General features: G+C 46.2%; 1 protein-coding gene across 1 annotated transcript in view; it reads right to left on the minus strand.

Annotated features, from left to right (window-relative positions):
- Positions 1–23,604, minus strand: part of LOC144272335 (unconventional myosin-X-like) — a 229,841-nt gene that overhangs the window by 129,972 nt on the left and 76,265 nt on the right. Inside the window, exons 12-18 of the mRNA XM_077830334.1 lie at positions 20,994–21,140; positions 20,298–20,398; positions 18,093–18,159; positions 17,408–17,500; positions 11,200–11,268; positions 5,459–5,541; positions 1,280–1,388 (exon numbers count right to left, since the gene is read on the minus strand). Coding sequence (XP_077686460.1) covers positions 1,280–1,388; positions 5,459–5,541; positions 11,200–11,268; positions 17,408–17,500; positions 18,093–18,159; positions 20,298–20,398; positions 20,994–21,140 — 669 coding nt within the window. The remainder of the gene's footprint in view (positions 1–1,279; positions 1,389–5,458; positions 5,542–11,199; positions 11,269–17,407; positions 17,501–18,092; positions 18,160–20,297; positions 20,399–20,993; positions 21,141–23,604) is intronic.

The raw sequence follows: 23,604 nt of genomic DNA on the forward strand, positions 1-23,604 counted from the left end.
GTTGATAAATGCAAAGTAATGCACACTGGAAAACAAGACCCAAACTATATATACAAAATTATAGGGTCTAAATTAACTGATACCAGTCAAGAAAGTCATTGTGGCTAGTTCTCAGAAAACATTCGCTCAATGTGCAGCAGCAGTCAAAAAAGCGAACAGAATGTTGGGAACCATTAGGAAAGGGATAGATAATAAGACAATAAATATCATAATGCCACTATATACATCCATGGTATGCCCACACCTTTCTGGTTGCCCATCTCAAAAAAATTATACTAGAAATGGAAAAGGTACAGAGAAGGGCAAGAAAAATTATTACAGGTTTGGAACAGCTTCCATATGAGGAGAGATTAAAAACACTGGGACTGTTCATCTTGGAAAAGAGACAACTAAGGGGGGGGGAGGGGGAATAAAATAGAGGTCTATAAAATCATGACTGGTGTGGAGAAAAAGTGTTATTTACCCCTTCATATAACACAAGAAAAAGGGGTCACCCAATGAAAGTACCAGGCAGCAGGTTTAAAGCAAACAAAAGGAAGTATTTCTTCACACACTGGACCGTCAACCTGTGGAACTCTTTGCCAGAGGATGTTGTGAAGGCCAAGACTATAACAGGGTTCAAAAAAGAACTAGATAAGTTCCTGGAGGATAGGTTCATCAATGGCTATTAACCAGGATGGGCAGAGATGCAAAACCATGCTCTGCAGTGTCCCTAGCCTCTGTGTGCCAGAATCTGGTAAAGTGGGTCAGGGGATGGATCACTTGATGACTACCTGTTCTGTTCATTCCCTCTGAAGCACCTGGCACCAGCCACTATTGCAAGACAGGAGACTGGGCTAGATGGACCATTGGTCTGATCCAGTATGGCTGTTCTTATGTGCCCATATAAAAACTACTGCCTCCACAAGACCTATTAACACTTAGCTTAAACTCCAGCCCCCTCCCCCACCCCATAGGATCAGTACTTGAAAAAACAAACTGAGACACTCAAGACATTGCTGCAAAAAGCAAAAGCATATTCTTGTTGTAGTGCTCATCCTCTCCCTGTTCCCAGTTTATCACCTCCCGCACATTACAGCGTAAACTGTGGGAGAGAGACATTGTGTTATCTATCTGCAACATCCCAGCAGGTTTACAGGGCTGGAAAAGAAACTGAAGGAATCACTCATTCTCTTGTCTCTCTTCTTCACCCCACACTCAACTTCTTATTCAGTCACCCCGGCCCCAGTTCCTCCTCTTCACTCTGAAGAGTCGCCCACTTTCTTGGGGAATTCCTTACCCTGAACTGGGAGCTGACAGTCGGCCTGCGCCTCTGGGTTCCCATCTTCAGAGTTTCCTCACTGCTCCGGCTGGAGACTCTTTCAAAGAGGTCATAGATGAAGTCCAGCCTGGCGGTGAGGAGGAGGGTCAGACAGAAAACACAGGACATCAGATTCTAGGGTCAGCTACGAAAGAATCAGAGCTTGGGTGCTCATTTACCACCCGACCCATGTGCCAGGCATCCTACTTATACCTTCCCAAAACACCACTACACAACAATGCGGCTGCAGCACAGGGCTCAGCAGGGCATCCCCTCCATCTAGATGCACAGACCCCTAAACTGCTGCAACACTGACAGCAGCCCACACTCCAGATGCAGAGCTGCATTTCCTGTCTCTTACTACCTCGAAGCATGATGTTACACAGACAGCGTTCTGCATTCTGTCTTAAGCAGCACATCTCCTCCTTCTTGCTACACAGACCCCCAAGGAGGAACTGCACAAACAGCAGTCCATGTTCCAGCCAGATTGCTGCATCCCTTCTCTCATGGCACAGCCACATGGTATTCCAGTCACACGTCATGTAATTGCCTTCACAGATACCCACTCTTGGAGATGAACCATTGAAAGCATGTTACCCAAGAAGGCTCTGAGCCTTGAAACATATGCAGTCTGTTCCCAATCTTTCTGCTGATTTTCCTTTTCTCATGCAGAGGCATTCATTGGCTCTGGTATCTCCAAGTTATTATTATTGTTATTTCTAGCAGTTTTTACTTTTCCATCTGGCTGAAAGTTTCTTAGTTTGTCTATAATATGGACAAGAGTGATCCACTGGACTTTCAGAAAGTCTTTGACAAGATCCCTCACCAAAAGCTCTTAATCAAAGTAAGCAGTCATATGATAACAAGGAAGGTCCTCTCATGGACCAGTAACTGGTTCAAAGGACGGGGGAAAGGGTAGGAATAAACGGCCAGTTTTCAGAATGAAGAGAGATAAATAGTGGTGTCCCCCAGGGATCTGTCCTGGGACCAGTGCTGTTCAACATATTCAAAAATTATCTGGAAAAAGGGGTAAAAAGTGAGGTGGCAAATTGGCAGATGATACAAAATTACTCAAGATAGTTAAGCCCAAAGCAGACTGTGAAGCGCTACAAAGGGATCTCACAATACTGGGTGACTAGGCAACAAAATGACAGATGAAATTCAATATTGATGATTGCAAAGTGATGCACATTAGAAAACATAAACCAAATTATAAATACAAAATGATGGGGTCTAAATTAGCTGTTACCACTCAAGAAAGAGATCTTGGAGTCATTGTGGATAGTTCTCTGAAAACATCCACTCAATGTGTAGCCGCAGTCAAAAAATGCTAACAGAAAGTTAGGAACCATTAGGAAAGGGATAGATAATAAAACAATAAATATCATAATGCTCTATATAAATCCAGGATATGTCCACACCTTGAATACTGTGTGCAGTTCAGCCTCTCCTCCAGAACCTCCTACAGCTGCCTTCTGTGACTTCTTTCTCTCAGATTGTCCCTGATCATAGATAGCCTCAGGTGCTGCCCCACCCTCTTAACTGGCCAAACAGGGAGCACCAGTGCTGGCACAGGGGACCTGGACCTGCTTCATTTAAAGGGGTCAGCCACCCTGTGACATCCCTAAAATATCATCATATATCCCAGCCCACCTTCTAGCAAAGGAGTGAGATCCTGTAGCTGCTGATAGTCCATGTGTCTGAGACCCTGCACTAGGGCCCTTACCCCTAGATGATTTCATAGCAAGAGCTCCCTGTATCCAAAGGCCCTCAGAAGGAACATCAGATGGCAATGAGGTGACCTCTGAAGGTCCTAGGAACTTAGGACTGAGGCCTCCTGTGTCCTCAAGTCCAGTCCCCCTCCATTGCAGGTCCTTAGTTTGGAGCTCTCCGATCCAGATTCCCAAGCCCAAGAACCTCAAGAAAAAACAGGCAGAGGGAAGAGGACAGAAAAATTCTGAGTATAGCTCTTTATGCCTTGCTAGCAGCTTAAAGGGGCTGTAAAGATTTATAACAGCACCCTGGAGGATTCCCCCAGCACAGTGATGGCACAGGACCACCATGGCTAGCCCAACACCCTCTGCCCCATACAGCCCCCAGCATGGGGGAGCGCCATGGGATTGGTCAGGGACACAGTGGGAAAAGAATCATAGAATATCAAGGTTGGAAGGGACCTCAGGAGGTCATCTAGTCCAACCCCCTGCTCAAAGCAGGATCAATCCCCAACTAAATCATCCCAGCCAGGGATTTGTCAAGCCTGACCTTAAAAACCTCTAAGGAAGGAGATTCCACCACCTCCCTAGGTAACCCATTCCAGTGTTTCACCACGCTCCTAGTAAAATAGTGTTTCCTAATATCCAACCTAAACCTCCCCCACTGCAACTTGAGACCATTACTCCTTGTTCTGTCATCTGCTACCACTGAGAACAGTCTAGAGCCATCCTCTTTGGAACCCCCTTTCAGGTAGTTGAAAGCAGCTATCAAATCCCCCCTCATTCTTCTCTTCCGCAGACTAAATAATCCCAGTTCCCTCAGCCTCTCCTCATAAATCACGTGCTCCAGCCCACTAATAATTTTTGTTGCCCTCCGCTGGACTCTTTCCAATTTTTCCACATCCTTCTTGTAGTGTGGGGCCCAAAACTGGACACAGTACTCCAGATGAGGCCTCACCAATGTCAAATAGAGGGAAATGATCACGTCCCTCAATCTGCTCGCTATGCCCCTACTTATACATCCCAAAATGCCATTGGGCCTTCTTGGCAACAAGGGCACATTGTTGACTCATATACAGCTTCTCATCCACTGTAACCCCTAGGTCCTTTTCTGCAGAACTGCTGCTGAGCCACTCGGTCCCTAGTCTGTAGCGGTGCATGGGATTCTTCCATCCTAAGTGCAGGACTCTGTACTTGTCCTTGTTGAACCTTGTCAGATTTCTTTTGGCCCAATCCTCTAATTTGTCTAGATCCCTCTGTAGCCTACCTACCTCTCCTCCTAGTTTAGTGTCATCTGCAAACTTGCTGAGGGTGCAGTACATGCCATCCTTCAGATCATTAATGAAGATATTGAACAAAACCGGCCCCAGGTCTGACCCTTGTGGCACTCCGCTTGATACCGGCTGCCAACTAGACATGGAGCCATTGATCACTTCCCGCTGAGCCCGACGATCTAGCCAGCTTTCTATCCACCTTATAGTCCATTCATCCAGCCCATACTTCTTTAACTTGCTGGCAAGAATACTGTGGGAGACAGTATCAAAAGCTTTGCTAAAGTCACGGAATAAACACATCCACTGCTTTCCCCTCATCCACAGAGCCAGTTATCTCATCATAGAAGGCAATTAGACTAGTCAGGCATGACTAGCCCTTGGTGAATCCATTCTGACTGGTTCCTGATCACTTTCCTCTCCTCTAAGTGCTTCAGAATTGATTCCTTAAGGACCTGCTCCATGATTTTGGAGGCCACAGCAGTTTGCATTTTTGGTATTGTAGGGTGCAGAGTATCCCATTGGCATCAGTAGGGAAGCTGCCATAAGCTAGAGCAGACCTTGAGACTGCTCTAACTTATGCTTGGGGCTGTGCTGTCCACTGGAGCAGCAAATGTGGCATAAAGAATCTGAAAACCCCAGATGCAAACAGCAAATCAATGTTGCATAGATTTCGCCACTACAGCACCTGTAAAATTGTCCTGTCGGCTTCTCCTCCCCCTCTCAGGCTACTCGTTCAGCATCTCCTTTGGTGCCCCTTCTTCCTCCCCACTCTCCGCAGCGTGAGGGTGAGGATGGTATGTAGATGCATGGCTATGCCTGTTAAGTACTGCAGTTCCCTGAGTCAAAGGATCCCTTGGGAGTTCCAAAGTGTCACCTTTCTGGCACAGAAAATCTTCATGGAAGAAAACAAGCAAAGTCCATCCCATAACAAAGGCAATGCTGATACTCAATATATGTTTCTTTGTATCAATTTCTTTGCAGTAAAACTGACTTCTTCTCCAGCCCCCACTCCTGCTGCCAATATACAGAGAGATAGGAACTTGGTCAATCATATAAAGTAACTCTTCCTCTCCATGACCCTGCTACCATGTGAATGCTGCTCAATTTAGTCCCACAGAGTCCTCTTCATCCCGGCCTCCCTTCTCCCCTGCTGAGCATTAAGGGCTGCTTACCTGCTATCCTTCAGCATATTTAAAATGTCATCCCGAAAGGTGTCTCTGTTCTTCTCCAGAAACCCTCTCACATCATACAATACCTGTGACACAGACAATACACGCTGACTAGTACATAACAATGCAAGCAATTCAAGCCACAGTGACACCCCCTCCCCCACACATGCCAACATACAGGGCCACCCTGCACGCAGCCCCACTGTGTGCCAATGACAGGACAACAGAGCAGGAAACTCCGACATGCCCATGCTCTACAGGCACGTGCTTAGAGCCCTGGCTCCTGGAGTCTCTCCATGAGGTCGCAATCCAGGCTTTCATGTACAAAAAAGTTGTTTCTAGCACTCAAAGTTCCAAAGAAAACCTTCAAAACGTAGAATGTCTACACTACAGAGCCTAGGCTGACATAGCTATGCTGGCATAGACCCCTAGTGTAGACGCGGCATACGCTGACAGAAGGAGTCTACCTGCCAGCGTAGAACATCTCCTCCCTGGCCAACCTTAGCTATGTCACTGGAAGCACGCCTTTGCTGAGAGAGCTGTGTCTACACCGATGGTTTTGTCAACAGAGCATACTCTTATCTTTCTCCATTCACGCACACAGATCGAGGACTGCTGACCCCGACTCCTCACAATACATACACAGCTGCCAATCACACCACACACACACACACACAGTGGCCAACCCCTTCTGCCCCCCTCACATACAGCAGCCTATGCATAGGGCACTGAATCCCTTCCACACACACAGAGAGGGAAGGTAATATCCTTCCCATATGGGAACGAACACACACGCACAGAGCACCTGTACACACCAAGGCAGAGCAGACAGATCCCTCATATATCAGATCGCAGTGCACTTTAACTTACAAACGAATTAATGAGGCCTCATTGTTATGGCCACAAAAAAGGTCCCCTAGCATTGCCGGACCACTGGGGGAGGGCACTCTTACCCACATCTCTCCAGGGGCCTGCCAATAAGGCTGCAGTTGTAAGAGAAAGAAATGTCTTAGGAAGACGGAGGATAGTTCTGCTGTCACATCACCACACACAGCACTCAACTCAGCATCAAACAACAAAGGCCAACTAATTCAGAAGGCAGAAGTAGAGGCCTGTGTAATGTACAGTGGCAGAGTGACAGAGGAAGACTTAATCACTGAAGAAATAAGTAGCAAGGTACTAGGACAGTGGTTGTCAACCAGGGCTCCGGGGCCTCCGGGGGGGCTGTGAGCAGGTTTCAAGGAGTCCGCCAAGCAAGGCTGGCATTAGACTCGCTGGGGCCCAGGGCAGAAAGCCAAAGCCCCACTGCATGGGGCTGAAGCCCGGGGCCCTGAGCCCCGCCACCTGGGGAGGAAGCCGAAGCCTGAGCAATGTAGCTTTGTGGGGGGCCCTGTGGCGTGGGGCCATGGGCAATTGCCCTACGTGGTACCCCCTAATGCCAGCCCTGGTTTTTAGATGCAGAAAAGCAGCTGTTGTGACACAGGGGGGCTGTGGGGTTTTTATAGCATGTTGGTGAGAGAGGGGGCCCTCAGAAAGAAAAAGGTTGAGACCCCCTGCACTAGGGCACAAAGATACTTTCCCCATTTTAAAATATTCTGGTAAATTTATTTTTCAAATAGCTGTAGCACCACAGTGACTGGGATAGGCTGTGAAAATATGGTCCTGAGTGTTCGGATTTCATCAAGTCATGCCGTACAGAAAATGGGATTTGAAGCATGTATAGAACATTTGTAACTATGGACCGAATTTTCAGAAGATCTCAGTGCCCACATTTGGGACCAGATGTTCAGAAGAGCTCAGCTCCCATTTAGGCACCAAAATAAGCAGCTGGGTTTGCAGAAAATCTGGCCGTACATGTACTGATAGGAGCAGCAGGGTTGTGGGCATTTTTTAAAATCTGGCCCCATATCAGGTCCCAGTGCATGATGCTCTGCTGGTGAAGTGTACAACCCAGGAAGGCCCATCTGTGCAGCAGCATGCATATTCATTGTGCATTGTATTAGGTCCATGGGGCCCTTGCCTCAGTCCCTTAATGTTTGGATACAGCAACATCTGTGCAGAGTCTCCAGTCTGGGGAGGCTGAGTCCTGTGAATCTTGCAAGGCTGCAGAGTATCCAGGAGGGCCTAGCCAAATACTTCCGCACAGTGAAATTTTTTTTGCCTTTTCTTGGGTGTGGGGAGGAAATTCAGATAAAAATACTAAGTTTAAAGAGTGAAAATGTTGCATAGTTAAACACTCAAAAGTGAGGAAATATCTGAGTTAAGATTGTTCATTCAGCTTTGACTCTGCCATCTTGTGCTTCTGCCTTATAGTGACACAGTCCAATATATGTGATCACTGACTATTATTCAAATGACACCACGTAATATCATATAAGCCATGCCATACCTATCAAGTGCTATGAGGCAGGATAAGATCTTGTGCCTTGCTGGGAAGGTTAGGGTTGAGGTAGCTATGAAGCCAGTGAGGCGAGGAATGGGATTTCCTGGGCCCACGGGAAGGGGGTAACTGCGGACCTCATAGGTGTGAGTGGAGACGGACTCTGTAGCTGATCAGAACATCTGTGTAATCAAGACTCATTCTGTGTCTGGCCAACAATTAGATTCAGTTTGTGTTGAGCACATTCAGTCTCCGCTGTGGGACTGGGGATCCCAGCTGCTTCATTAAATTCAGTCTTGGGTAGGAGCTGGTCTAAAATGGCTCCTGCAATGACATTCCTGCTGATCATCCTTGGCACAGAACACACTCTTCCCCTCTATCTAGCAACCATGTCCTCCCCAGTATCCTTGAACCACCTAGTGGAAAGCCCCCCCCACACACACACACACATCTTTTGTCCCTAGAGTGGAGTCTGGACTTCAGAAAAGCAGACTTTGACTCCCTCCGGGAACTGATGGGCAGGATCCCCTGGGAGAATAACATGAGGGGGAAAGGAGTCCAGGAGAGCTGGCTGTATTTTAAAGAATCATAGAATATCAGGGTTGGAAGGGACCTCAGGAGGTCATCTGGTCCAACCCCCTGCTCAAAGCAGGACCGATCCCCGACTAAATCATCCCAGCCAGGGCTTTGTCAAGCCTGTTTTAAACCTTATGTCAAGCCTTTGTGGATCCTTATTGTAGTTACAGGGACAAACCATCCCGATGTGTAGAAAGAATAGTAAATATGGCAGGCGACCAGCTTGGCTTAACAGTGAAATCCTTGCTGATCTTAAACACAAAAAAGAGGCTTACAAGAAGTGGAAGATTGGACAAATGACCAGGGATGAGTATATAAATATTGCTTGGGCATGTAGGAATGAAATCAGGAAGGCTAAATCACACCTGGAGTTGCAGCTAGCGAGGGATGTTAAGAGTAACAAGAAGGGTTTCTTCAGGTATGTTGGCAACAAGAAGAAAGCCAAGGAAAGTGTGAGCCCCTTACTGAATGAGGGAGGCAACCTAGTGACAGAGGATGTGGAAAAAGCTAATGTACTCAATGCTTTTTTTGCCTCTGTCTTCACGAACAAGGTCAGCTCCCAGACTACTGCACTGGGCAGCACAGCATGGGGAGGAGGTGACCAGCCCTCTGTGAGGGAAGAAGTGGTTCGGGACTATTTAGAAAAACTGGACATGCACAAGTCCATGGGGCCGGATGCGTTGCATCCGAGAGTGCTAAAGGAATTGGCGGATGTGATTGCAGAGCCATTGGCCATTATCTTTGAAAACTCATGGCGATCGGGGTAGTCCCGGAAGACTGGAAAAAGGCTAATGTAGTGCCAATCTTTAAAAAAGGGAAGAAGGAGGATCCTGGGAACTACAGGCCGGTCAGCCTCACCTCAGTCCCCAGAAAAATCATGGAGCATGTCCTCAAGGAATCAATTCTGAAGCACTTAGACGAGAGGAAAGTGATCAGGAACAGTCAGCATGGATTCACCAAGGGAAAGTCATGCCCGACTCACGTAATTGCCTTCTATGATGAGATAACTGGTTCTGTGGATGAAGGGAAAAAGCAGTGGATGTGTTATTCCTCAACTTTAGCAAAGCTTTTGACACACTCTCCCACAGTATTCTTGCCAGCAAGTTAAAGAAGTATGGGCTGGATGAATGGACTATAAGGTAGGTAGAAAGTTGGCTAATTGTCGGGCTCAACGGGTAGTGATCAATGGCTCCATGTCTAGTTGGCAGACAGTATCAAGCGGAGTGCCACAAGGGTCGGTCCTGGGGCCGGTTTTGTTCAATATCTTCATTAATGATCTGGAGGATGGTGTGGATTGCACCCTCAGCAAGTTTGCAGATGACACTAAACTGGGAGGAGTGGTAGATACGCTGGAGGGTAGGGATAGGATACAGAGGGACCTAGCCAAATTGGAGGATTGGGCCAAAAGAAATCTGATGAGGTTCAACAAGGACAAGTGCAGAGTCCTGCACTTAGGACGGAAGAATCCCATGCACCGCTACAGATTAGGGACCGAATGGCTAAGCAGCAGTTCGGCAGAAAAGGACCTAGGGGTGACAGTGGACGAGAAGCTGGATATGAGTCAACAGTGTGCCCTTGTTGCCAAGAAGGCTAACGGCATTTTGGGGTGTGTAAGTGGGGTATTGCCAGCAGATCGAGGGACGTGATCGTTCCCCTCTATTCGACATTGGTAAGGCCTCATCTGGAGTACTGTGTCCAGTTTTCGGCCCCACACTACAAGAAGGATGTGGAAAAATTGGAAAACATCCAGCGGAGGGCAACAAAAATGATTAGGGGACTGGAACACATGACTTATGAGGAGAGGCTGAGGGAACTGGGATTGTTTAGTCTGTGGAAGAGAAGAATGAGGGGGGATTTGATAGCTGCTTTCAACTACCTGAAAGGTGGATCCAAAGAGGATGGATCTAGACTATTCTCAGTGATAGCAGATGACAGGACAAGGAGTAATGGTCTCACGTTGCAGTGGGGGAGATTTAGATTGGATATTAGGAAAAAACTTTTTCACTAGGAAGGTGGTGAAACACTGGAATGCGTTACCTAGGGAGGTGGTGGAATCCCCTTCCTTAGAAGTTTTTAAGGTCAGGCTTGACAAAGCCCTGGCTGGGATGATTTAGTTGGGATTGGTCCTGCTCTGGGCAGGGGGTTGGACTAGATGACCTCCAGAGGTCCCTTCCAACTCTGATATTCTATGATTCTATGAGACATCAACACCCCTTCCTCTCCCTCCAATGGGGAGCTCTCATTAGAGCAGGATGGATGCAGACAGCTGAGATCCAGGGATGGAGCATCACACTGCAGCATAGTTCTGCTACATCTTCCCACAATCAAGATCCATCACCAGGAAGAAAATGATGAGGAGAAGTTATAAAGCTGCAGCTCATATTAATAGTACTTAACATTAATATAGCTCTATACATGCTCAAAACACTCCCACACATTAGTTAATTAGTTAGGGAGTGAGTCAAGATCATGCTCCCCATTTTACAGATGCTAAAACTGAGGAACAGAACAAGGGAAATGACTTGCCCAAGGACACACAGCAAGGAAGAAGCAAAGAGATCACAACTCAGGACATTTTATTATTTGTATCACAGTAACACCTAGGGGCCCAACTCAACACCATGTCTATTCTTCTGGGCTATGATCCAAAGCAGGAAGCTTAGTGGAGCTGCCATTCCCAGCAGTTTGCATAACTCAGGACTCTTAGATGAATGCCAGTGGCTTAGATCCTTCTACCTGCTGACTCCTTCCTCTTGGGCATGTTTCAAAATACAGCATGCACACCTACCTCTCCAGCATAATGCCTGATCCCAAACTGGTGATCTGTCACCCGTGGCTTCACATAGTAATGGTTCCTCTGAAATAAAGAAGAAAAAGGTTTCTGGTTATCTGCCATAAGAACAAACAGGCTCATGCAACAACTCTGTCTCCGCTATGATCCAAGGAACAGTTTTGGCGCCTAAACTGGGGTGGGTGGGGACCTTGATTGCCCCATAGCCTGACCCCAGAGGCTGCACAGTAACCTACATCTACCTTGCAAATATATATTCAAATACCATAAAAAGGCCCAATCTTCCCAGGCTCTATGAACAAAGGATTGCAGAATTGGACCCAAAACCTACATATGTTACATATAAGGCTAGGACATGGCTGGCATGATACTAATACTTACACAGATTTGGCATTGACCAAAACTTTCGGCGCAGGATATGAAAACAAGGGAGTTTGTTTAGCATAGCAGTTCTGCACCTTTTTAGAAGAATTAATTATACTTCTCCTGTCTCCCTTTGTTTTATGTTCTTCTTTACATCTGCCTTTTCTTTCTTTCACTGGGTATCTTCTAGTCCATGTTGTTCAGCCTGTTTGCCCTTGCTGTCTCCTATTGATTTTAGTACACCCAGATTTCTCTACCACCCTCTTGCCTCCATGTCAAGAATCTTTTCTTGATTCCTTTTGCCTCCCCTTTCACTTTTGTTTTGTCCCTGTTTATTAATGTCTCTCTCCTTCCCTCCCAATCCACTTCCTTTCCTGGACTTCCCTCATTCCCTCTCAGAATAATATCCAAAATCTTTTGTCAACATTCACCTCTCCGCTCTCCTGCAAAGCCCACGTTTTTCATCGTCCCACAACACATTCCCCACTGTCTTCTTAAGTCTCTTGCTTCTTTCTCATCCTAATCTCTCCAAAAGGTTACCTACTTTTTGGTAACTTGAGTTCTTTGAGATGTTTTGTTCCCCATGGGTGCTCCACCACAGGACATGAGTGGACCCATGCATTCTCAACTGGAGATTTGAATCAGCTGTGCCCGCAGATCTGTGCCTGCACCCTACACAACCTTGTGCTCCAGAATGAGGGTATACAGGGAGGAGCAGATCTGCTGTTGGTCCAGTTTCTTCTCAACTACTGAGCCAAAAGACTCTGCAGCAGAGAGGAAGGAGGGCAGGAGGCGGAGCACACATAGGGACAAAAACTTCTCAAAGAACTCAAGTTACGAAGAGGTCAAGTATATGTCCCTATGGGTGTTCCACAATAGGTGACTCTCAAGCAGTGACTCAACGAGGAGGCGGTGCTGAGGAGGCAGATCAAGATGGTTTGGAAGACAGCATCATCAATATTGTGTCCATCTTGGACATGGATAGGATAGCACAATCTTTTAAGAACTTGTCAGCTGAGGACCAGGTTGTGAACCTGCAAATTTCTACAATGAAGGAAAGGGCTACAGAAGTGGACTGAGCCCTGATGGAGTGGGCTGTCACCCTGGAGAGGGACAAGTTGTACCCCATTAGCCTCGTAGGAGGCTATGACACAAACTGAAACCCACTCTGACAATCTCTGTGTGGAAATTGATTGTCCTTTCATTCTTTTAGAGAACGATACAAACAGCCTAGGGGAAATTCTAAAGATTCTTGCTCTGTCCAGATAGAAGGTGAGTGCCTTTCTAACATATAAAGTGTGGCGGCTAGCTTCTCCTCTTGAGGAATAAAGTTTGGGAAAGAATACAGGCAGATGGATATCCTGATTGAGATGAAAGTCCAGTGAGACCTTTGGTAGAAATTAAGGATGGGAACATAGCATGACCTGGAGGATTAGTGGTGTCAGAGAGCAGGCGTAGAAGAGTGTGGGGTAGGGAATAGCAGGGTATCTTCCAAAGATATGCAGCTGCATCCTCAGTTGAGTGTGTACATGCCGAACAGGCACAACCTTGGCAAATGAGTTTCTGTACCTCTCCATTTTCATGCCCACAAGAATCATCATACTGGATGCCTTTCTCCTAGGCTGGGGAGCACAGAGCAAAAGGTCCCACAGGATACATTGCTTCACATCAGTGTCTTAGAACTAGGGCAGTTTTTTCTGCGTGTCAGCACTTTTTCTACAACATTCAGGGTTCTTGTGTCAGAGTAACAATAAGACAACAGGACAGCGATGCACTATGTAAATCGGTAAGGGGGAGCAAGATCTCAGTCCTTATACATAGAATCACTGGAACTGGTATTTTGCCTACCGCACAGAGATTTCTGCAGTTTATCTGCCAGGTCTCCAGAACACGATGGGAGATGCAATAAGCAGAAACTTCCATCAGTACCACAAGTGGGAGCTCAGCAACCTAATCTGCCACAACATCTGCGAAGCATGGGATCTCCCCACAGTGGATCAGGTAGTTGAAAGCAGCCATCAAATCCCCCATCATCTTCTCTTCTGCAAACTAAACAATCCCAGTCCCCTCAGCCTCTCCTCGTAAGTCATGTGCTCCAGCCCCCTAATCATGGCCATGCTTTCACCCACTCCCTCCACCCCCTCTTCAGGGATTCTCCTCACATGGACCTCCTAAACCTGGAGGTTCAATCCCCTCCTTCCATCTGGGGACGATAGAGCCAGTTCCCCCAGAAATTGTGGGAAGAGGATTTTATTCCAAATATTTCCTGGTTCCCAAAAGAAATGGTGTCTGGAGGTCAATTCTAGGCCTCAGGAACCTGAACACCTATGTTATTTTGCAGCTCTTCAGTGGATCTCATTGCAACCCCAACCAATACAAAAAGCCATATTTTCTGTTCCACCTGAAAGAGGGTTCCAAAGAGGATGGATCTAGACTGTTCTCAGTGGTACCGGATGACAGAACAAGGAGCAATGATCTCAAGTTGCAGTGGGGGAGGTTTAGGTTGGATATTAGGAAAAACCTTTTCACTCGGAGGGTGGTGAAGCACTGGAATGGGTTACCTCGGGAGGTGGTGGAATCTCCTTCCTTAGAGGTTTTTAAGGTAAGGCTTGTCAAAGTCCTAGCTGTGATGATTTAGTTGGGGATTGGTCCTGCTTGGAGCAGGGAATTGGACTAGATGACCTCCTGAGGTCCCTTCCAACCCTGATATTCTATGATACCCCAGAAGTTAAGCCAACAAGGAAGGCCAGGGAACTGAGGAGGGTGGCAGTTAAAGCACATATTTGTGCAAAATTAAAGAAGGAAAAAGCAAATATTAATACAAAACAAAAACAAAAACTGAGTAAAGTAAATAAAATAATGGGTAATAGCTTCTAGGAAACAGCAGACATGCCAATTTCTCCGTCTCAAGATGTAGGCAGTTGAGAAGGAACTGGAGCGGCAGCAGGTCTGCTCGTCCCCATATACCGTCACTCTGGAGCACAGGTTGTGTAGTGTGCAGGTGTGGACAAATGGACACTGCTGATTCAAATCTCTGGTCAAGAGTACACAAGTGTGCATCTCCTGTGGTGGACCACCCGTAAGGAAACATATTCAAAGAAGCAGCTCCATTCTTTCATGAATCCAAACTCTCTCAACTTTTCCCCTTCTGCCCCATGAGGGCCACAGGATCCCCAGCAGCTATGGCTAGGCCCCTTTTTGTGCTCCTCCTGGCTTCCCTGGGCGCCAGACTTTAGCTCGTACATGGACCTCTCCTCCTCCTCACCTATAAATCCCTCCTTTCTTTATCTTCACTCAAATCCCCCAGTCTCTCATACACCTCACTGGACTCTACATTAACTACAGTCCCTCACGAAAACACAGACATAGGTGGCATTGTGGGCAGCTCAGTGAAAACTTTGTTCAATGCACAGCAGTTGCAAATAAAAAAGCAAACAAAATATTTGGAAGCATAAAGGCAAGAAATGGAAAATACTACTGAAAATATTGCAATGTAATTTTATAAATCAATGGTCCTTCTTACCAGTGATACAATATTTGATTCTGGTCACTTATCTCAGAAAGGATATACAGACAAAGAGGGGTTCAGAGACGGGCAACAGAAGCCTGAGAAATTTTCCATATGAAGAGAAACTGAAGAGACCCGGACAGTTCAGAGAAGAGATGAATAAGGGATTAGGGTGGGGGGACAAGCTACAAGTATACAATAAAATGAAGCTACAAAATAATGAACAGGATAAAGAAGGTAAATTAGGCATTTCTGTTTACCCCATCTGTCAATATAAAAACAAAGGGACATTCGATGAAATTGAAAGGCAGCAAATTTAAGACTGATACAAGGAAATATTTTTATACAGAGTGCACAATTACCCTATGTAATTACCTCAGTCATTTGATACAATGGAGGCAAGGAACACAGTAGTGTTAAAAGGATTGGGTGTTTATGTGAATAATGAAAAAATTAACAGTTCTATTAGACAAGATTTAATTCAAATAATAAAAAAAAGAGGAAATAAACCCTCCTGCTTCAGATCACGAATAGACATGGTTAAGGTGTGTGTTGGGGGGGTGGATGTTTGGGAGGGGGGCAAGCAGCAGCAGGTGGGAGGTAGGTAGAACTAGGGGCCACCAAATGAAATTAATGGGTAGCAGGTTTAAAACAAATAAAAGGAAGTTCTTCTTCACTCAGCACACAGTCAACCTGTGGAACTCCTTGCCTGAGGAAGTTGTGAAGGCTAGGACTATAACAGGGGTTAAAAGAGAACTGGATAAATTCGTGGAGGTTAAGTCCATTCATGGCTATTAGACAAGATGGGTAAGGAATGGTGTCCCTAGCCTCTGTTTGTCAGAGGGTGGAGATAGATAGCAGGAGAGAGATCACTAGATCATTACCTGTTAGGTTCACTCCCTCTGGGGCACCTGGCATTGGCCACTGTCAGTAGACAGGATACTGGGCTGGATGGACCTTTGGTCTGACCCACTATGGCCATTCTTATGTTCGCTACCCAAGTAGAAAATTATTCTGTAACTGCCTACTAGGGCGTTTCTCCCTCTTCCTCTGAAGCAGCTGGTGCTGGTCACTGTCAGAGACAGGATACAGGACTAGATGTACTAATCTGGTAGGGCAATTCCTATGATTAAGGCTGGGAGTCTTTCACCGGGTCACGGATTCCATGACTTTCTGGGAACTCCGTGACTTCTGCAGCGGCCGGTGTGTCTGACCCCAGGGCAATCTGAGCAACTGGGGCATCCACAGGGCCAGTGGCACTGGCCCCTTCTCGGGCGCCCCCGGGGCCAGCTGCGCTGGCTGCTGCTTGGGTGGAGAGCAGAGCAGAGGAGCAGTAGAGGGGCCCTGGGCTGTGCCCCCACCAACCCCTGGAGCAGCAGCGGTGCCGCACCGGAGGCCCCCACCCAGAGCAGCAGCAACACCTTGGTGTCCCCCAGAGCACCTAAGATTTAGTCAGGGGTATTTATAATAAAAGTCATGGACAGATCGCAGACCTGACCTTTATTAAAAATACCTGTGACTAAATCGTACCTATGATCCTAGGACTGACTGCTCCAGCATTCTATGACAAAAGGCAGGAAGGCGGTTTCCCCAAACTACCAGGAATGATCAAAGACTTTCCATCAAAAACAATGAGACAGATCTGTGCCTGACCCGGGAAGATGGAGAGAGACAGCTCAACACTACAGAGCCACCACCACTGAGGGCTGGTCTACACTACAGCTGCAAGTCGACCTAAGTTACACTACTTCAGTTACGTGTCTACGCTCTGCTGTGTCGATGGGAGATGCTCTCCCACCAACTTACCTTACACTTCTCAGAAAGCTGGAGTAAGACATCAACAGGAGAGCACTCTGCCATCGACTTAGCGGGTCTTCACCAGACCCGCTAAATCGACATCACTGCATCGATCGCAGCAGTGTTGATTTAGCATAAGTATAGACATGCCCTGAGTGAGGCATCGAAACACGGGAACAAACCCAACACACTGTGCAGTCACATCAGGGGCACTAGGAGTCAAACCCCAAACAATGGAACTGTGGCCAATGGGAGCTGCAGGGGCGGCACCCGCAGATGGGGCGGCGCACAGAGCCATCTGGCCACGCCTCCACATAGGAGCCGGAGAAGGGACATGCCACTGCTTCCAGGAGCTGTTTGAGGTAAGCACTGCCTGGAGCCTGCACCTCTGATGCACCCCAGCCCCCTACCCCAGCTCTGATCTCCCCCCAATTTTGTGAGCATTCATGGCCTGCCATTCAATTTCCATACCGAGATGTGGCCCTTGGGCCAAAAAGTTTGCCCACCCCTGGCCTAGGGGATGGTTTGCTTACTTACCGCATGCTGGTTGTGCAGTTTTTCCAAGAGGGTGCTGTCTGTGCCCTTGGGAAATCGACTCTCCTCATTGACCAGTGCCAGCAAACCTAGTTTCTACAGCCAAATGAGAGACAGCCTTTACCAACCAGTAAAACTACAAACTGCACAGGATTCAGGCTAGAGAAATAAAGGTTTGAGACTGTCATGCTGAATGACACCCTTCGAGTTACACCCTAGAAAGCTTGAGTGTAAAGGGCGCCTGGTGGCCAATCTACAGACTCAACAAGTAGAATGCTGGCTCGTCGCCAAGTATGTGGAAATGAAATTTCTTTATAAAATCCATATTTTGAAGGTTAAAGCCCTACCTAAGTCGATCCCAAACAATGAGCAGAGGATTTGCATTCTTACAGAGGGGCTTTTTAGGGGATGAAGAGGCCCATGCTCTTGGGAGAACAAGATGTGAAAAAGATCTTGCTGATCTACCCATGCTTTAACATGTGGAAACACCAGCAGAATCCCAGAGACCATGTGATAGCCAACCACAGAACAGAATGTGGGAGCCAGCCCTGCAGCTTAGGCCATGCATTGGCAAAGTACAATAAAAACAAATGCCTAAGTGTGGGGAAGGAAAAATTGTTAAGTGTCATGCCAGGTCAAGCCTGCCAGGATTCTTGGAACTAGATGAATTCTATAAAGAACTGCCCACCTTCTCAATGAGATCTAAGCACTCTGCATTGTCCATCCAGTCAATGGCTTCCCAGCTTATTCCCTCCCTGCCAAACAAGAAGAAAAAAAAACAGTGATATAAGGAGTAATCTCCCAGTCCCTGGGGTGGGGTGAAGGAATATTAGAGGCAGCTCAGAGCTAAATTGCGAGGACCCAAGGGGGATTCAAGGGATCGACCACACCACCACCATCCCCAGGCTCCCTGGAGAAGAAAGTAGGAAGTGGAAGACATGACTTCCAGGGGGGAGTAGGAGGTGGAGGAACAACTGGAAGCAAAATATCTGGAAATTTCCAAGATAGACATGCCTACCGCAAAGGAACAAAAAAACTGATATTTTCTTCACTGGGATGTGAAAAAAAAATAATTCAGTGAATCCATGTTTTTTAAGAGCCTTGCATTATCCAATAATGGCCTTGGCAGCGGCCTCACAGATTTGGAAGGATTTAACTGAGGCTCTGGGATTTCTTCAGAGAGTAGCTTCTATTCCAGAACTGAAGGAAATGTAGAATTTGCTGTACCAGATCAGAACACTGATCGGTCAAGTGTAATATCCTGCCTCTGGTGCCATAATACGCTTGGCCAACTGTGCAATGTGATACACAGAAGCTATTTCCTGACTACTGAGGAGATTAGCTGATATCCTGAAGCAAAAAAGCCTGTCTTTAGCATATCAAAAAACAATATTAGTCATAACATTATTGAGTCCTTTCTAAAATCCAGCCACAGAGTTTGGACACTTCCAATCTGATCTTTAGGAAAAATCTCCCTTCATAGGAAGGACAATGTTTTTAACATGTGCTTCCTGCAGTGATGAAATCAGCTGCGGGAGCGGGTGTATAAATAGCCTTGTATTTTGGCAATCTTCGGAACTTAAAGAATTATCTGTTCAGTGGCTCTCCTTTACAGAGCTGCTCACATTCAGTCTCAATGACCCTATTCAATTGCCTCATTCAGAAAAATAAATGATTCTGTCTTGGAGCTAGAGGCGAATATTTCTCTGGCTGCCCTCTCTCAAGAGGCTCAGATATTATGGTGATGGGCATCAATACAATATCTTAATGGTAGATAGCTATCTAGAGTGCCCAACTCTCAACTGTAAACTCAGTGAATAACCTGGCTAGGGCTTTCTGTTGGACCCTTCAAACTCAAAGACAAAACCACAACCACTTCCACTGAAGAAGAGTCACTAGAAAAAAGAAAGCCCTCAGAGACCTATTCAACTTACAGATTCAGGAACTTTCCCTTTTCAGACCAAAGCCCCATTTGGAAATGAGGCATACATTTTTAAGAGTGAAAGTAATTAATCACTAGAACCACCCAGTGATGGGTTATGGTGCTGGACTCTCTGTCACTGACAATTTTTAAATAAAGACTGGATGTTATTCTAAGATATGCGTGTGTTCAAACAGGAATTGTTTCAGGGAAGTTCTATGGCCTGTGTTACACAGGAGGTCAAGCCAGATGTTCACAGTGTTCCCTTCTAACCTTGCTGAGTACAATAGAGCCAAGGTATCTGGTTACAACACCATTACTGATTGGAGGAAAAGAAGAGGATTTGGAGTTTTCAGATTTTTGTTTCTTTTAGCTACCACAATGGATTTAGAAACAAAAGGCCATACGTCTTGGAAACACCTTCATCATGTGACAGAAAGGAGCTGAGTCTAGCTCTGTGAATGACTAGCTGAGAGAGTACGGATGAAACAGAAGGAAGTTAGAGATGGGCAGGGTGCTGAAAACTTTCATTATAACATTTGAAAACAAGTAAAAATTTACAAATCTTAAACTTGGGCCTGGTTTGCTTTAGTTCACCTCCTTCCAGCAAGACTGGGCTAAGTTTCAGGTGCCAGGAAAGGGTTTATTGTTTAGGGTGGAAACCAGGCAAAACTTGATATTTGAACCAATTCAACGTTGAGATTGTAGCCTCAGAAAGATCTTATGTGAGATACTAAGTTACAGCTGGGGGTTACTGTAAGCAATCTGGGGCAGAAACCATCTTTGTACGGTGCCTAGCACAATGGGATCCTGCTCCTAGGCACTACAGTAATAAAAAAATAATAATGAGACACTCGAGAGCACTTCTTGCTTGAAGACAGAAGTCCCACTCTAACAAAACAGTGCACTGGACAGTTCTCAGTTTTGCATCCTGAAATTTGAACAGAGGCACTGCTCCCTTCCCTTCATTACCTGTTGTACTCTAGCTGCTCCAGGGAGAAGATGTGTTTGTTGAAGTATTCCTGGAGTTTCTCATTGGCATAGTTAATGTTAAACTGTTCAAAACTATTAATCTACAAGAGAGGAAAAACAAAGATGACAAAAATTAAAATTCAGGTGGCAGGTCTATAAAAAAGTCTTCCTGTGAGGACAACGTGGAAGGGAAACTGCATACAGAAGACCAGCATTTAATGAACGGTGTCTATATGAACTCCAAGGCCAGAATTTACTAGCCTTTGGATAAAGCAGAGGAGAATAGAAGAGTCTGGTATCAACTCACTCTCTCTTTTCTTTCCTATTGGTTATTCATTCTGTCACAGAGCAGCTAATTAATAGGCATCCCTCGCCTGTTACAAGAACACAAGCAAGAATGTGAATGTTTTAGAAACCAGACATCTACTGTGCACACATATCTCAAGGTACAACTAATGTCTATCACAACCCACCCACAAAGGGGAACTAACCATCTATCACAGCCCACAGGAGGACATGCACTGCAAAAGGGCAGCCAAGTGTTTCTTGCTCTCTCTCACAGGCGAGCTGTGTTGGAAAGACGTTTCCCAAAATGTGTTGTATTGATCCACACCAGGTATCAGCCTAGCAAATTTCCCTCACACATCCAGTGAATCTTCAGAAAAAACCTGGCCCCCAGAAAGATAAAGTACTGACCTGAAAGTTCTCGAAGCCAAAGATATCCAGGATGCCCACAGACTTAAAGTTTTCCTTCCCTTTGATCTTCATATTAATCTTGCCAATGAGCCATGAGAAGCACTGGGAATACAGTGCCATTGAGAGAGAGTCCCTAGAGTCAACTGCCTGTGAGCATATAAGGAGGAAAAAGCTGTCATGATAGGTGAGCAGAAGGAGCACATGGATATTACCACTGTCACTACTTTACGACACTAACGACTTATCCCATCCTACAGAGTTATCACACTGCCAGCTGGACAGAGCCATATGTATGGCTGGCTGCCCCATGGAATATACGTTGTATAATGTTTAGTAAGCAGCTTTTGCACAATGCTACCATTGGCCTAGCCACAGCACAGTCAAAAGTCTGAAGCAAGTGGAAGACCATTGACACCTGGGACGCAAGTGCTGAGGGCATGGCAAGAGACCTTGAAGTCACTTTGGGAAGACTCGACCTTTGAGTCAAGAATTTAGAGTTACAGAGAAGAGACACAGATACAAAGAACACTGACATCTTAAGAACATAAAAACGTGAGAATGGCCATACTGGGTCAGATCAATGTTCCATTTAGCCCAGTATCCTGTCTTCCAACAGGAGCTGGTGCCAGATGCTTCCAGAGGGAATCAACAGAACCGGGCAATTATCAAGTGATCCATCCCTGTCATCCAGTCCCAACTTCTGGCTGTCAGAGGCTAGGGACACCCAGAGCATGGGGTTGCGTTCCTGACCATCTTGGCTAATAGCCACTGATGGACTTAGCCTCCATGAACGTACCTAATTCTTTTTTTAATACAGTTATACTTTTGGCCTTCACAGCATCCCCTGACAACAGGTTCCACAGGTTGATTGTGCCTTATGTGAAGAAATATTTCCTTATATTTGTTTTAAACCTGCTGCTTATTAATTTCATTTGGTGGCCCCTAGCTCTTGTGTTCTGAGGAGGAGTAAATAACACTTCCTTATTTACTTTCTCCATACCAGTGGAGATTTTATAGACTTCTATCATATCCCCCCTTAGTCAGCTCTTTTCTAAGAAGAATAATCCCAGTCTCTTTAATCTCTCCTCGTACAGAAGCCATTACATATCCCGAATCATTTTTGTTGCCCTTTCCTGTACTTTTCCCAATTTTAATATAACTTTTTTGAGATGGGGGAACAGAACTGCACACAGTATTCAAGGTGTGGGCATACCATGGATTTTTTTTTCTCCTGCTGATAATAGCTCACTTTAACTAATCACTCTCGTTATAGTGAGTATGGCAACACCCATTTTTTCATGTTCTCTGTATGTGTGTATATATATATTTTCCTACTGCATTTTCCACTGCATGCAGCCAATGAAGTGGGTTTTAGTCCACGAAAGCTTATGCTCAAATAAATTTGTTAGTCTCTAAGGTGTCACAACTACTCCTCGTTCTTTTTTTTAAGCATACTTGCAGTGGCTGAAGAATGTTGGAGTTGTGCCTAGGCCAAAGATGTCTCCATCTGGCCAGGTAGCAAGAGCATTCTATATCCAACGCCCACCAAAACACCAGGCCATGAGGTGGAGGGAACCTGGGTTGGGATGCCTGATTTTCCCCCCATCCTGAGTTAGGAGGCCTGTGAATGGGTGGATCCTGATCAGAGGAGACGGCACAGGGAGTGCAGACATCATTAGAAGTTCTGTGAACCAGAACTGTCTGGGCCAGTAGGATGCTAATAGGATGATGTTGACTCTGTCATGATGTACCTTCCCTATGACCTGTGGAAGCAGGGGTATGGGAGGAAAGATAATACATGAGGTCGTTCATCCAGGTCAGGAGTATAGTGTCACCCTGGGAGCTGCGATCCCCTGGAGCAATATAGGGGAAGCTTTCTGTCTGTCTGGGGCACAAAAAGGTCACACTGCAGTGTACCCCACTGGGTAAAGATCTCACTTAAGACATTGTCACAGACCTCCAACTCATGGTCTGCCAAGAAGCTTCTGCTGAGTTTGTCTGCAAGGGAGTTGTGAATACCAGAAGGTACGCAGCCTGTACTGCGATGCAGCCTGATGCACCAGTTCCAAAGTCTAATGGCTTCCAGGCAGAGAGGATGAGATCTCAGTCCTCCTTGTTTGTTTACATAGACCACAGTGGTGACATTGTCTGATGTTACTTATATATGGAATAGGCGTATGGACTGAAAGGAAGGCCTTGCATGCAAGGTGAACCGCCCATGCTTCTAGTATGTTTATGTGTCGTCTGGCCTTTCATGGGGTCCAGGTGAGCATCCCTCCACAGGCAGGAGGCATCTGTCACAATGGTGGTTCTGGGGATGGGAGGGCTGAAGGGAACACCCACCATGATTTTTTCAGGGTTTGACCACCAAGCGAAAAGTGGTGATAACTCTGGTGGGTCTGCTCACCTTGGAGTTGATGTGGTCCTTATCTGGTCAATAGATCAAGAGAAGCCAAGCTTACAGGTACCACAAATGAAACCTGGCAAACGGTGTTACGGCAATGCACCTGGCCATGTGGCCTAGCAGTGAAAGGGCCCTGTGCACTGTGGTTCATGGTCAGTGGGTAATGCATGAAACCAGGTTGTGGATTGTAAGAAACCTGTTCGCAGG

Source organism: Eretmochelys imbricata, chromosome 11, assembly GCF_965152235.1.
Source record: "Eretmochelys imbricata isolate rEreImb1 chromosome 11, rEreImb1.hap1, whole genome shotgun sequence".
Lineage (NCBI taxonomy): Eukaryota > Metazoa > Chordata > Testudines > Cheloniidae > Eretmochelys > Eretmochelys imbricata.